This window comes from Aotus nancymaae, unplaced genomic scaffold (genome assembly GCF_030222135.1).
Source record: "Aotus nancymaae isolate 86718 unplaced genomic scaffold, 86718_ANA_hifiasm-v0.15.2.pri h1tg000041l, whole genome shotgun sequence".
In the NCBI taxonomy this organism is placed as follows: Eukaryota; Metazoa; Chordata; class Mammalia; order Primates; family Aotidae; genus Aotus; species Aotus nancymaae.
In genome coordinates this window covers 121,745-137,884 of record NW_026988455.1, presented here as the reverse complement: position 1 = coordinate 137,884, position 16,140 = coordinate 121,745, and the positions used below count along the sequence as shown (strand labels likewise).

At 35.3% G+C, this 16,140-nt stretch overlaps 1 protein-coding gene across 3 annotated transcripts in view; it reads right to left on the bottom strand.

Annotated features, from left to right (window-relative positions):
• The window catches only part of TEX9 (testis expressed 9), a 76,305-nt gene that overhangs the window by 51,046 nt on the left and 9,119 nt on the right, over positions 1 to 16,140 (bottom strand). For all 3 annotated transcript variants that reach the window (XM_012443146.2, XM_012443147.2, XM_012443148.2), the window contains exons 4-7: positions 7,900 to 7,979; positions 3,519 to 3,567; positions 2,642 to 2,724; positions 596 to 771 (exon numbers count right to left, since the gene is read on the bottom strand). In XM_012443146.2, the coding sequence (XP_012298569.1) occupies positions 596 to 771; positions 2,642 to 2,724; positions 3,519 to 3,567; positions 7,900 to 7,979 (388 nt within the window). The remainder of the gene's footprint in view (positions 1 to 595; positions 772 to 2,641; positions 2,725 to 3,518; positions 3,568 to 7,899; positions 7,980 to 16,140) is intronic.

Below are 16,140 nucleotides of genomic sequence, written 5' to 3'. Positions count from 1 at the left end.
AGAGCATAGGAGGCTACTCATAAATTCAGTAAAGTTTTTAGTTGATCTAAATTTAGTACTATTATTCTAGTTATATGCAAAGGATGAGTTAATAAGAAAAATTATATTCATTAGAAAACTCCTTTGACTATTTTATCTGATGGAATGTCAATTCATTTGTCCTTTTGCATGTGTTGATTTAACTACATAAAATAGAGTAACAGTAAATGAAAAGAATTCAGAAAAACTTTAATATTTTAACCATAAGCAATGGGTACTTTAACTTAAGTTGAAATGTATTCAATCAAACTGGCATAATATAGTCTTTTTCATTTTTACTTTTTATAGTGGAAAATATGAAACATAAACAGAAGTAGGCGAGTTCAATGATCCCCACTTACCCCACTGCCTATCTTTAATAATAACCGACTGATGGCCAATTTTATTTCATCTATAATCCCATTCATTCCTCCCTCCACCACATCCTACTAGATTATTCTGAAACAAACCAAGATATCACAATACATTTTTCAAATTTAAGAAATAGTTCCCCAGTATTTCTTTTTCTAAGTAACTGTGCTATAAAGATAAAAATAAAAACCAAAAGAAAATCTACCTGCTCCAATGTCGTTACTAGCACCAGAAAACGTATCACCTATACATTCAGGTAAGCCTTCTTCCTCCAGGTGCCCTTCAATTTTGATAAATGTTTCTGCAAGGGAAAAGTCTGAAAAATCCTCCGGAATGGCAACATCATTGGCAGTCTGTACATCAGAGTATTTCAATTTAACACTAAAAAATAAAAATTAAATATGTATGTACATACATACATATGAACAAAATAGGAAGGTAGAAAAGATACATGCCTTTTACCCAAATAAGCAGATGAAAATTATTATAAATTTAAATTTATGGTGAAATCTGTAATTAATATTTTTAAGGATTATATTATGAGACTACTATTACACATTTTAAATTTATGATGATGTCTACATATGATACTTTCAAGGACTATATTATAAGAGAATTAGCAGATTTTTGGTCTTTATGAATCACATGACCACAGAGCTAGAAAAGGCTTTATGAGGCCAGACGGTCTGGACTTTGCCTCCAAAGAAGAGAATATTAAAACTAAGAGTACTGCACTTGGCCTACTAGGTCAAATCCAGCCTGTAGCTTTTAAATTTACATGCCTCTGGAGAAAAACTGTACAAACTGATATCACCCTGCCCATAATTCTGCAAACAGCAAAGAAAAATACCTCTTGAGAAAGAATTACAGAGTGAAGAGCTATTAGCTCAATCAAAGAACATTTTATCCACCCAAAGAAACACATTCTTATTGCGATCAATATTAAACAAAAGTTGGGTTTGATTTTTTTAATGAAATGGAGAAGAAAAACAAAATAAAATTCATTTCTAAAGGCACTAAAAATGGGCTAGGCCTAATTTATTGACACAAAAACAGATTTATGGTTCTGAAAGCCGAATTCACTCTTAAAACATAAGCAAAGGCTTCAGAATTCTTTTCATTTCAATTTTTTGTGGGTACACAGAAGTTGTACATACTTATGGGGTCCAAGAGATGCTTTGATACAGGAATGCAATGTGAAATGAGCACATCATGGAGAAGGGGGTATCCATCTCCTTAAGCATTTATTGTTTGAGTTACAAACAATCTAATTACACTCTTTATTTTAAAAAAGCAATTAAGTTATTATTGGCTACAGTCACCCTATTGTTCTATCAAATAGGTCTTGGGCTTCAGAATTCTATTTGAAAAACCATATTTTTTTTAAAAAAGAAAATGTGACATATGAAAAGATAGCCCTTTCCAGTTATATATACTTGTATGTAGCGTGTATATTCTTTTTTGAAATCTATTGTATATTTTCTGTTCCTCATCACTTCACTTTACTTTTTCCCTCCCTTTTATTAAAAAAAAAAACCCAAAAAGTTGTTTAAACAAAAGACACAAAAATGAACAAAGAATTTTTCCAGAATTATAATGCAATAATCAGTCTAAGCAATGGACATATAAATTTAAAAACTTACTGAGAATAAGAAGAAGGTTGGTACAACCCAATGCCCCACCTTTGCTAGAAAGCCACCTTTCCCTGAGAGCATCTTGGGTCCCATTTTATGCTTATAATACTAAGAACGGTCTTGAATTCTTTCTCACCAAAAACAACAAAATGTAAATTATAATTATACTATAGTCCTATTAAGAGCATGCCAAATCATTCTGTAGCTCAAAAGATAAAATAATGTGTGCACTTTGTCAAATACTCAAAAACTAGACTAATTAGCCTATTTGGGAGAACTAGGCAGAGACAAAAAAACAACCAACCACCCCCCCCACCAAAAAAACCCCTCAGTTGCAGTCACAGTTCTAAGAAAATAACTCACTAGAAATAACATATATAAACATTTTAAATTTAGCAAGTTGGCTTAATAGAACAATATAAAATATCTAATTGCTACAAAACATTTCTGAGTAGAAAATGTTCTAAGTTACTGAATGTGGATAAGATATAAGTGGTGAAACTTTATGTTTAGGGTATGAAAAGATCTGGAGAAAAAGAAAGAGATTAATAATTAAGAATGATGGTATTGTGAATTACAAAACTAAAAGAAGAAATACTTTGAAAACTATACTCTACCTTGAATTTGTTTTCCTTCCTTTATTTGCAGAGGGTAATTTGTTTCGAACCTTGTTTACAGGATCAATGTTTTTGGTCTTTGGCTACATGAAAGGAATTGAAAGTCTTTTATTAATTAGAGTCTAATCATTTGCCAAAGAAAGCAATTCAGTAACTCATAGAATTGCTATTTTGCTACACAGAAAAACTGCTATTTTCACGGAATTACTAAAAATGTGTTTTCAGGAATATCATAACTATATAGCTGGAAAAGACCTAGATAACACCAGAACCAAGAAATTCAAGGATAAGGAAAATGAGTCCTAAAGATTCAAAGGAATTCAGCTAGCCAGTGGAATGTCATTAATAAATCTGGACATTCTGATTCAGATTTTAATTTTCCTCATGAACCAGTTATTCCCCAGGCAGGCCTTCGTGCCCTTCAGGTATACATTTCCCTTGGCTTAGGTCTCCATGGGTGGGAAACATAGATCCCAGTATGCTCTACGCCTGGAAGAGTGATCTCTACACTGTAAATATTTAAATAAACAAACATATTTTTCAAATCACCTTCTTTGTATATGAGTATCATTCTTTTCAGTTCTTCTCTCTACTAGATTTAAGCTTCAGAGAAAAAAATAAAAAGCCTCAGTTTACAAAGTCATTTCACATGGAATTTTTTCCACTGTACCTCCAAATTATTCAGTGAAATTATGAGACAACAAAGGATTCCATTTATTTTATGAGTGATATTTCATAAATGTGTCCCTCTGAGTATCAAGGTTGATATTCTATTTCTGTTTAGTCATACCCTTTCTCTGCTTTGTCTAAAAAAGGCTAAAAAATAACCTAAGTTCTACAAAATGTAATTGAACTCACAGAAAGTTTGATTTCATACCTTAGTTTCTGAATGAAGATGAACTATCCCTTCAGATGGTAACAGACCTCTACAGATCAAAAATAAATATTATACACTGGTAACAGATGACACTGAGCCGAGACAATGAAATTCAACAATTATATTTGAAAGGGAAAACAGTGAACAATCAAGTAGACTTTGCTATAATTCTAGTTATCCACATGCTAATTTATTTTGAATGAGTACTGTAAACAAGAAAAATGCTTTGGTTATATAATTCGCCTTTGAGAAGATACAATATAATGCCAATATTCTTGCAGGAAAATGTAGCAAAAATTTTAATGAATGGAAATTATAAAGAGTGATTATTGGCTATCCACCGCAGTTACTCATTTTACAAACAATTCACCACAGGGCTTTTTATTGTGAGCCCACTCAATGTTACTGTTCTTCTAATGCACTTAAACATTTTGTCAGTGCCTGTTTTCCTCATTATACTGTGAACTCTACAAGGGTGGAAATCATGTCTGCCTTGTACAGTATTTTATGCCTAGTCCATTTAAAAGCTTATATGCCAGGTACTACTGGCCTAAGTATTTGCTGAGTGGCATGAATAACAACTCCCAAAATGCAATCCGTTTTTATACACAAGGTTTTCAAAATATATTTGTAGTTTAAAACAAAGAGTATTTATGGAGGTCTGCAAACTATGGCTCACAGGCTGAATCCACCCACTCATTCATTTATATATTATCTATGGCTCTCTTCACACTATAGTCTTAAAGTTAAGGAGGTACAACAGAAACTATATAGCCCACAAATCTAAAAATATTTGCTATCTGCCCCTTTACAGAAAAAGTTTGCCTAACCCTGATCTATAGTCTTGGGCACTGTATTAGTATCTCTGAAAACATACCATGTTAGCATCTATTATTGCTATGAAGAAACTCCACCATATCTGCTGAGAACTCCTAACCATTGTAGAGGACATACAACTAAAATTATTTTCCATCAGATACCTCCCACTGAGATAGCCATGCATAAGTTTTTTCACTATTAAATACAAAGATATACTTAGATAAATACAACTTCTTAACTATTAGAAATATCTCTGGGAAGAAAAAAAGGCTTTCAAAATATGTTAAAAATTACAGAAACTAAAGAATCATTCTCACAAAGGACATAAAAATGTTTCCAAATATTATACAAATTTTAAGTGTCCTCTTTAATCTTCCTCATTTGAAATTAATGTTTGTTATTTCCTTAGTACATTTTCTGTACCTTTCATTCCATTCCCGAACACACATGCATACGTATCAGCCAAAGGACATTTAAGGGTTATATGTGGCCATCAGATTTTGCAGTGATATTACTTTGCTAGTGTATTTCTGTCAAAAATGAGCTATAATATGGTCTTCTTACTGTTGTTTAACTCCATGCAACGTTTGTTTGTAATGTGATGGAAATGACTTTATAATATATTCTTCCTAACTGTAATTATTTAGGTAGAATGTCATTGTTCCAACCTGAAATGAATGGTTTCTTTATAGAATTATCTCCCATATTCAGCAATTCCCAACTGATCACCAAATGCCATGTTTTACATGGTAAAAGCCATCTGTTCAAATGGTAACAATAAGACAAAAAACTATCTGATGTAGGTAAACAGAGCATCTTCATCACAAGAACATCATCTACTGTTAGTATCATTTCAGTTCTTTAGTTTACTGGATAAATGCCGTGTCTAATCTTACGTATAATCCAAATTTTGGAATTCTGATAATTTAAATATCTTTTTTCATAGAATATCAGAGTATTACATATAATAAGGATAAGTGGTTTCATGTTATATGTACACATAAATATGTATATCAAAATATAAAAATATTTAATTGATGTACTTTAAAAATAGTCAAAAGCAATACACATTAACTTCTTGGAAGATCAGGTCTGTTTACTCACCAGTGTAATACGAGTAACTAGACCTGACACTAACAGTGTTCAAAAATTTTTTCCTTCAGGTTTGAGATATAATTGATATCTCATACAATATACTCTTTTCAAGTATACAGTTCAATACGTTTTAGCAAATGCATATGGTCACATAACCACAACCACCACCAAGACAGAGCATTTCCATCATCTCGAAAAGTTACCTTGTGCTCTTTGTTAGTCCCCTAACCCCTACCCAAGCCCCAGACAACCACTTTGATTTCTGTCCCTAAAGTACTACCATTTCCAGAGCCTCAAATAAGTGGAAACATAGATTATGTAGATTTTTTAGCCTGGCTTCTTTCACTTAGCAACTATGTTATTATTCTATTAGTAGTTCATTGCTTTTTACTGCCAAGTAGTATTCTATGACATGGATACACCATAATTTGTTTAACCAGCCAACATTTGAAAAATACTTGAATTATTTCCAAGTTTTGGTAATTGTTAATAAAACTGCTCTAAAAATTTACATGCAGGTTTTTTTGTGAACATATGTCTACATTTCTCTAGGGTAAATATCTAGGAAGATAAATACTGGGTCACATTCAATAATTATTTTTGAATAAATGAATAATGTCCCAATATTTCACATGAGCCAAATATACTCCCATGTCAGTAGTAAACTTCTCTTTTGTTTCTAAACCCTGTAGGGCTGTGCAGCTTTTACAGCCTGCTTCTTAATCTCGGAATACTGGGAGGTGGGGGACCCATAGTTATTTTAATATTTTTAAAGCCACAAATTATTTTAGTCCATTCTTAAAGTTTCTTTGCCGATAAAACTTCCCCCAAACTAGTTAGTTTCTTCCCTAATTTCAGTCAGTTCTACATGCCATTACGTTACCTACAATTCTTTCCAAGACTATTTATTTATTTCTTCAGCTGACCTCTCTTTCTCAATTTAAAAATGGATTACTTGTACACTGTCAAGCTTCTAAGGAGAGACTATAACTTTAGTCAGGTCTTTGTCCTGGGCCGTTTTATCCAAATAAAAAGTTTTACTATGTGCCATTTAATCTGATCCTTTCCCTGAGGAGCCTTAATCCATTGAAAAATTTTATCAGTAGTCATGAAGTCCACATGTTTAGTCTGATATTTGCCTCAAGGCTGAATTTTGATAGGTTTCTGTTCCTGAAACATTTTCTCAATTTTACATTGTAATTCTTGAGGTCTAAAACCAGCTTACTTCACAACTCCACAATTACAACAAGGGCAATCAAGAGTGTGCTACTGTCATGACAGCTATATAGATCAATGGAACACTTATCAAAGTCCAAAAATAAAAACCGTATGTCTGTGGTCAACTGATTTTTGACAAGAGTGCTAAGAACATTCAATGGGGAAAGAATAATCTCCTCAACAAATAATGCTGAACAAATGGCTATCCGTGTGCAAAAGAATGGAGGTTGACTCTTATATCACAAACAAAAATTAACTAAAAATGGATCAAATAATCTGAATGTAAGAGTTAAAACCATAAAGCTCTTCAAATAAATCATGGTTGTAAATCTTTGTGCCTCTGAATTAGGTAATCAGGTATTCCCTTTTATTTCTGCTTGCAAATCAACCAATTCTTTCCCAAATTTGTCTCTTTAAGAGTACATACTGCTAATATTCTGTGTTCCATCCTCTTTCCCCAGAGAACAAGTTTATTAGACCACTGCTGTACCTCCCAAATTACCACAAATGTCAGTTTTACTACATTCATTGCCGCTATGTAACATTAATCCTCTATCTTTTCACCCTCCAATATCAGTTTCCTTGCTGGCTCTTCCCTTGCTAAGGTAATGCCATACTTCTGAGTTTTTGTTACACAGCATTCCAATCCCAATACCAATTTCAACATTAGCAAAGACAAGCAGGATAGTAACCTGAAAATTCCAGTGGCTTCACCGATTCAATGTAGCAGCAGAGAGGGAGAAAAGTTGTTTTTTCAACATGTTCCACACATGGTCACCCAGAGACCAGGCTAGGAGAATTTACCAATTGGAATTCTACTTATCTGCAAGGCATGGAAAGTCAGCTGGACATTCACTCACCAATTCTTGTCTATTTTGGCTTGGAAGAGATTAACTAAATTTCGGTTCATAGCCTACTGACAACTGTAAGAGACTGGGAACATTTGGTGATCATGATTGCCTCTGCTACAATATGATTTCATAGTTTTAATGACATAGGTTCTATACTTTTCCTGTTTCCTCTCTAAAGTTTTTGAAGACAAGAATATACATTTCAAAGTAATATTTTGAAAATTACATGAGATAAAGTAGGTAAAGGGCTTGCACTGTATCTGACTGGTATAAGCCCCCTATAATACATTATTCTTCAAATGATAGATTTTCAATGTTACATGCAAAAAGATCTTACATAGTAAAAGATCCATACACATCATTAAAAAAAATGGTGCTTGAGAATTTAAGTTACTTACCTCAAACTATAATCATCTTTGTCATCACATGATTTCATTTGTGTTGAAAGAGGCCTAGATAGTACTTCTTGCCGATCTCTCTTAAATGAGTAAAGATAGGTCATATATCATATAGAAAAAAAAACAAGCCACTAAGATGTATTCAAGTGCCTCTCTGAACATTCATCATTTCAGAACTGTCCAAGGTTTCCATAATGCTGTAGTATGAAGATAAAGTCTATAATACTATTTGTACCTTTCATTTGTTCTGGGTTAAAAAATTCCATCCTAAGGGGAAAATGTAAGAATATCAAGGCCTTTACATAATATTTCTAACTCCGGCTTCCCCATCTCTTTAGAGTCTTCCGTCTTATACAGGACACAATGGAAATTAGGAGGCACAAGAAATGAAAAAAATAAATTCACTTAATGGGCAGAAAAACTTATATCGGGAAAAACTTCAATACTGAGAAGACTGTGAAAATGCTAAAAATGAAGTATCAGTAGTAAAAGCTTTTGGCAAAGATACATCAAGAAATGAAAGTGAGGCAAGATGGTGAAATAGAAGCCTACGCTGTTCATGCCCTCTGCAGGAACACCAGATTTTAACAACTACCTGAACACAAAAACACCATCACAAGAACTGAAAATCAGGTGAGCAATCACAGTACCTGGATTTAACTTCGTATCATTGAAAGAGACATTGAAGAAGGTTGGACAGATAGTCTTAAATCGCTGACACCACCCCTCTCTGACTCCCTCCTGCAGTGCCTGTGCAGCCTAAAGACTCTGTGCACGTTGGGGAGGGAGAGCGCAGTGACTGGGGGACTATACATTGAACTCAGTGTTGTCCTGTCAGAGTGGAGAGCAAAGTCATGTGGGGCTAACACAGTACCTATGCATGGAGGAAGCATTTGGACCAGCTGTAGCCAGAGGAAAAACTGCCCATCCTATGGGTCAGAACCTGAGTTTCTCAGCAAGTCTCACCACCACAGGGCAAAGTGCTCTGGGGTCCTAGATAAACTTGAAGGGCAGTCAAGGACACAGGGATTCCAATTTCTAGGCAACTCCTAGTGCTGGGCTCAGCTCAGAGCCAGAGGACTAGGGTGGGACCTAGAGAGACACCAACTGTAACCTAGGGAGACATCAACTGGGGCACTAAAGGATTGCTTACACCATGCCTTCCCCAACACCAGCCAGTGCAGTTTGCAGCAAGAAAAGTACCTTCTTCCTTCTGTTTAAGGAGAGGAGAGCAGAGAATAAAGAGGATGTTGTCTTGGATCTTAGATACCACTTCAGCCATGGAAGGCAGCCAATACAGTGCCAGGTAGAGTCACGAGGCCACCATTACAAGCCCTAGCTCCTGAATGACATATCTAAACACACCCTGGGCCAAGAGGGAACCTGCTGCCTTGAAGGGAAGGACCCAGTTCTGACAGCATTCATCACCTGCGTACCAAACAGACCATGGGCCAAAAATAACAGCAGCAATGCCAAGGTATTAATAGTATTCCATGGGCCTTGGGCTCTGAGTCATACTGACTTCAGGGGCGACCCAGCACATTCTCAGTTCAGTGACTACTCTTTCTGCTTGTGAAAGCAGTCGGAAAAGTAAAGGGGCCTCTGTTATTGCATCTTACGTATTAGCACAGTCACAGCAGGGCAGAGCACCAACTGGGCTCTTGTGGTCCTATGGCCCCTGTTTCCAGGAGTTGACTCTTAGACAGCATTTCCAGACTTGTCCAGGGACAGAAGGGAGCCCACTGCCCTGAAGGGTGAGTTCCAGGCCTGGCAGCATTCATCACAACCTGACTGAAAAGCGCTTGGGCTTTAAAGTAAACACTAGCAGTAGCCTGGCAAAACCCTGCTATGGACTAATGGTGGTTGTGACGACAAGGAGAGGCTCCTCTGCCTGTGGAAAGGGAAGGGAAGAGCAGGAAAGACTTTATGTTGTAGTCTGAGTGCCAGCTTAGCCTCAAAACACTAGAACACCACATATATTTCTAAGATTTTTAACTTTAATCTCTGACTCCTAGACAGCATCTGTGGACCCACCCAGGGCTTGGAAGAAGGACACAAACCTGGCTGGCCTCATCACCTGCTGATTGTAGAGTGCAAGGGTCTCAAGTGAACATAGGTGGGAGCCAGATAGTGTTTACAACGGGTTGTGGGCAAGATCTAGAGCTGTTCTGGCTTCAAGCATGACCCAGCACAATCCCAGTGATGCTGTGCAGGGACTGCTTGCATTGCCATACCCCCAGTTTCAGGCAGCTCAGCACAAAGAGAAAGAGATTCCGTTTGTTTGGGAGAAAGTAAAGGAAGCGAACAAGAATCTCTGCCTGGTCACCCAGAGAATTCTTCTGGATCTTATCCAAGACCACCAAGCCATCTATGAGTCTACCAGAACCCTAGTGATATTGGGTAGGGGGCCTAAGTCCCTTCAAATAAATGGAAAGTCTTCTCAAGAAAGATGGGCACAAATAAGATGAGAATGTGAAGACTACAATACTTAACTCTTCAATGCCTAGACACTGACAAACATCTACAAGCATCATGATTATCCAGGAAAACATGACTTCTTCAAATAACAGAGAAGAAATTCAAATTTCTATCAGATAAATTTAACAAAGACATTGAAATAATTGTAAAGGATTGAGCAGAAATTCTGGAGTTAAAAATGCAACTGACATACTGAAGACTGCATCAGCATCTCCTAACAGCAGAACTGATCAAGCAGAAGAATTAGTAGTCTTGAAGACATGCTATTTGAAAATACAGTCAGAGGAGACAAAGAAAAAAGAATGAAGCATGCCTATAAGATCTAGAAAACAGGCTCAAAAGGGCAAATGTAAGTGTTATTGACCTTAAAGAAGAGGCAGACAGACAGAGGTAGAAAGTTTATTTGAAGGGATATCAGAGAACTTCCCAAACCTAGACAAAGATATCAGTGTTCAAATACAAGAAGATAATAGAACACCAAGCAGATTTAACCCAAAAAAGATGACCTCAAGGCCTTTAATAACCAAACTTGCAAAGGTCAAGGATAAAGAAATGATCCTAAAAACAGCAAGAGATAACACAAAAAGAAGCTGCAATACATCTAGCAGCAGACTTCTCAGTGGAAACCTTATAGACCAGGAGACAGTGGCATGATGTTTTTAAAGTGCTGAAGGAAAAAAAAATCATTTACCTTAGAATAGTCTATCCAGCAAAAATAGCCTTTATTATTATTATTTTTAAAAAATCTAACCTTGATAAATAAAACCAAATGTTTATTTACACCAAAGAATTCCAACACTGGATCTTTCACATATGAAGGACAAAGTATTATATATATACACACACAGCAAGGGGTGGCAGGGCTGTAACAAGAGAGTTAATAATCTTTAAACATGAAAGAGAATAACAGAACTTTCCAGAAAAACAAAAGCTGAGGCATTCCATCAACCCTAGACCTGTCCTACAAGAAGTGCTAAAGGTAATTCTTTAACAGAAAAGAATGTTAATGAGTAAGAATAAATCATCTGAAGGTACAAAACTCACTGGTAATAAAAAACACATAGAAAAATACAGAATATTATAACACCGTAACTGTGTATAAACTACTCTCAAGTAGTAAGACTAAATGATGAACCAACTAAAAATAATAATTACAACAACTTTTTAAGACATAGTACAATAAGATAAACAGGAAAAATAAGTTAAAAACTAGGGAGATAAAAGTGTAGAGTTTTTATTACTTTTCTTTTTGCATGTTTGTTTATGTAATCAGTGTCAACTTGTCATCAGCTTAGATCAATGGCTTACAAGATAGTATTTGCAAGCCTCACAGTAACCTTAAGTCAAAAAACATACAATGACCACACAAAAAATAAAAATCAGGAAATTAAATTATACCACAAGAAAAAATCACTTTCAATAAAAAGACAGGAAGGAATACTACAAGACAACCAGAAAACAAATAATGAAATGGCAGGATTAAGTCCCTTATTAGTAATAACACTGAATGTAAGTGGACTAAACTCTTCAATCAAAAGATAGACTGACTGAATGGATGATCAAACAAGAACCCATGATCTGCTGCTTACAAGAAACACACTTCACCTATAAAGATACACATAGACTGAAAATAAAAGGGTAGAAAAAGATATTCTACACCAATGGAAACAAACGAAAAGGCAGGAGAACCTATACTTAAACAACAAAAACTGTAATAAGACACAAAGAAGGTCATTATATAATGCTAACAGGGTTCACCCAATGATAGGATATAATTACTGTAAATATATATGGACACAACACTGGAGCACCCAGATACATAAAGCAAATACTATTTGAGCTAAAGGGAGAGCTAGACTACAATACAGTAATAGCTGGAAACCTCAGCACCCACTTTTAGCACGGAACAGCTCTCTCAGAAACTCAACAACCATCAGACTTAATCTGCACTACAGAACAAATGGATCCAACAGACATTGCAGAACATTTCATCCAAAGACTATAGAAGACACATTATTCTCTTCAGCATATATATCCTTCTCAAGAACAGGCCGTGTATTTTACGTAACAAAACAAGTTGTAAAATATTTTAAAAACTGAAACAATATCAAGCTTCTTCTCTGACCACATGAAATAAAACTAGAATAAGAACAACTTTGGAAACTATACAAAGACATAGAAATTAGGCAATACGCTCCTAAATGACCAATGGGTAAATGAAGAAATTAAGAAGGAAATTTAGAAATTTCTCAAAACAAATGATAATGGAAACACAACATACCAAGATCTATGAGATAGACTGAAAACAGTACTAAGAGGGAAATATGTAGCTGTTATAAGTGCCTATAACAAAAAAGAATAAAAATTTCAAATAAATGAATTAGCAATGCATCTTTTTTTTTCTTTCTTTTTTTCCTCCAGAGATTCACTCTGTTGTCCAGGCTGTAGTGTAGTGGCACAATCATGGCTTACTACAGCTGGACCTCCCTGGGCTCAACAATCCTTCCTCCTTAGCCCCCCAAGTAGTTGGGACTACAGGCATGCACCACCACATCTGACTAATTTGTATTTTTTGTAGAGATGGAGTTTCACCATGTTGCCCAGGTTGGTCTCAAACTTCTGGGCTCAAGTAATCCACTCGCCTTGGCCTCCCAAATGGCTGGGATTACAGGCATCAGCCATCACATCGAGCCAGCAATGTATCTTAAAGAATCACAAAAGCAAGAGCAAACCAAATCCAAAATTAGCAGGAGAAAACATGAAGATCAGAGTGAAAATAAATGAATTTGAAATGAAGAAAAGATCAATGAAACAAAAAGTTTTTTTAAAAAAGATAAGCAAAATTAGCAGAGTAACAAAGAAGGGAGATAACCCAAATAAATACAATTAGGGATTAAAAATGAGGCATTACAACTGACACTGCAGAAATTCAAAGGCTCGTTAGTGGCTATTATGAGCAATTATATGCCAATAAATTGGAAAATCTAGAGGAAACCAATAAATTCCTAGACACACACATACAACCTACCAAGATTGAACCATGAAGAAATCCAAAACCTAAACAGAACAATAACAAGTAACAAGACTGAAGCCACAATAAAACATTTTTCCCAGTAAAGAAAAGCCCAGGACCTGATGAATGCACTGCTGAATTCTATCCAACATTTAGAGAACTAATACTGATCTTACCCAAACTATTTCAAAAATTACACGAGGAGGGAGTACTTCCAAACTCATTTTATGAGGCTAGTATTACCCTGATACAAAACCAGACAAAGACACATCAAAAAGGAAAACTAAAGGCCAATATCTCTAATGAATGTTGATGTAAAAATCCTCAAAAAATACTAGCAAACTGAATTCCGTAACACATTAAAAAATATCATTTGCCCTGACCACATGGGATTTACCCTAGGGATGCAAGGCTGGTTCAACATACACAAATCAATCAATGTGATACATCATATCAACAGAATGAAGGACAAAAACCATATGATCATTTCAACTGATCCTGGAAAAGCATTAGATAAAATTCAACATCACTTCATGGTAAACACACTTTAAAAACTAGGTATGAAAGGAACAGACCTCAATATAATACTAGCCATATATGACAGACCCACAGCTAGTGTCATACCAAATGGAAAAAACTGAATGCCTTTCCTTTAAGAACTGGCCCACTTTCACCACTGTTATTCAACATAGTACTGAAAGTCCTAACTAGAGCAATCAGACAAGATAAAGAAATAAAGGGCATTCAAATCAGAAGGAAGAACTCAAATTATCCTTGTTTGCAGATGGTATGCTCTTATATTAGGAAAAAACTAAAGACTCCATCAAAAATTATTAGAAGTGATAAACTCAGTAAAGTTGCAGAATACAAGATCAACATACAAAAATCAGTAGCGTTTTTATATGCCAATAGTCAACAATCGGAAACAAAATAAAAAAGTAAGGGCCACAAATAAAATTAAATACCTAGGAGTTAACATAACCAAAGCAGTAAAAGATCTCTACAACAAAAACCATAAAACATTAATGCAAGAAACTGAAGAGGACACAAAAAAAATGAAAAGATATTTCATGTTTATGGATTAGAAAAATCAGTATTGTTAAAATGTCCATACTACCCAAAGCAATCTACAGACTCAATGCAACCCCTTTCAAAATACCAACTGCATTTTCACATAAATAGAAAAACAATCCTAAAATTTATATGAAACCGCAAAAGTCCCAGAACAGCCAAAGCTATGTTAAGCAAAAGGAGCAAACCTGGAGAAATCATATTAACTGACTTCAAATTCTACTATCAAGCTATAGTAACCAAAACATCACAGAAGTGGCACAAAAACAGACACACAGACCAATAGAACATAATAGAGAAAAATCTAGAAACAAATCCATACACCTACAGTGAACTCATTTTTGACAAGGTTGCCAAGAACACACACTGGATAAAGGACAGTCTCTTCAATAAATGGTGCTGGGAAAACTGAATATCCACATGCAGAAGAGCAAGACTAGACCCCTTCCTCTTCCCATATACAAATATTAAATCAAAATGGATTAAAGACCTAAACCTAAGAACTTAAAACTATGAAATTACTAGAAGAAAACGTTGGGGAAACAGGACATTGGAGTAGACAATGATTTCTTGAATAATATGCCACAGGCACAGGTAACCAAAGCAAAAATGGACAAATGGGATCACATGAAGTTAAAAACGTTCTGCAGTGAAGGAAACAATCAATAAAGTGAAAAGACAATCCATAGAATGGGAGAAAATATTTGCAAACTACTCATCAACAAGGGATTACAAGGCAGAAAATATACAGAGCTCAAACAACCCTATAGGAAAAAAATCTAATAACCCAATTCAAAAATGAGCAAAAGATATGAATAGACATTTCTCAAAAAAAAAAAAAAAATGGCAAACAGGCATTAAAAAACGGGTTCAACATCACTGATCATCAGAGAAATGCAAATCAAAACTACAGTATCATCTCACCTCTGATAACAGGGCTTATATCCAAAAGACAGGCATTAACAAATGCTGGTGAGGATGTGGGAAAAGGGAACCCTGGTACACTGTTGGTGGGAAGGTAAATTAGTACAAACACAAAGGAAACAGTTTGGAGGTTCCTCAAAAAATTAAAGTTATCATATGATCTGGCAATCCTACTGCTGGGTATATGACCCTAAGAAGGGAAATCAGTATATCCAAGAGATACGTGCACTTCTATGTTTGTCGCAGCACTATTCACAACAGCCAAGATCTGGAAGCAACCAAAGTGTCCACGAACAAATGAACAGATAAATAAAATGTGGTACATATATACAATGGAGTACTGTTCACCCATAAAAGATAACGAGTTCCTGTCACTTGCAACAACATGGATGTAACTGGAGGTAAGATAAGTGAGTGAGATAAGCCAGGCACAGAAAGACAAACGTCACATATTCTCACTTATTGGAGGGACCTGAAAATCAAAACAACTTAACATATGGAGATAGAGAGTTAAGCATGGTTACCAGAGGTTGGGAAGGATAGTAGGGGATGCAAGAGAAGGAGATAAGGATGTTTAATGGGTACAAAAACAATAGTTAGAAAGAATGAATAGTATCTAGTATTTGATAGCACACAGGTTTATTATAGTCAAAATAATTGAACATTTTAAAATACTAAAAGAGTAAAATTGGATTGTAACACAAAGGATAAATACTTGAGGGATGGACACCCCATTTTCCATGATGTGATTATTA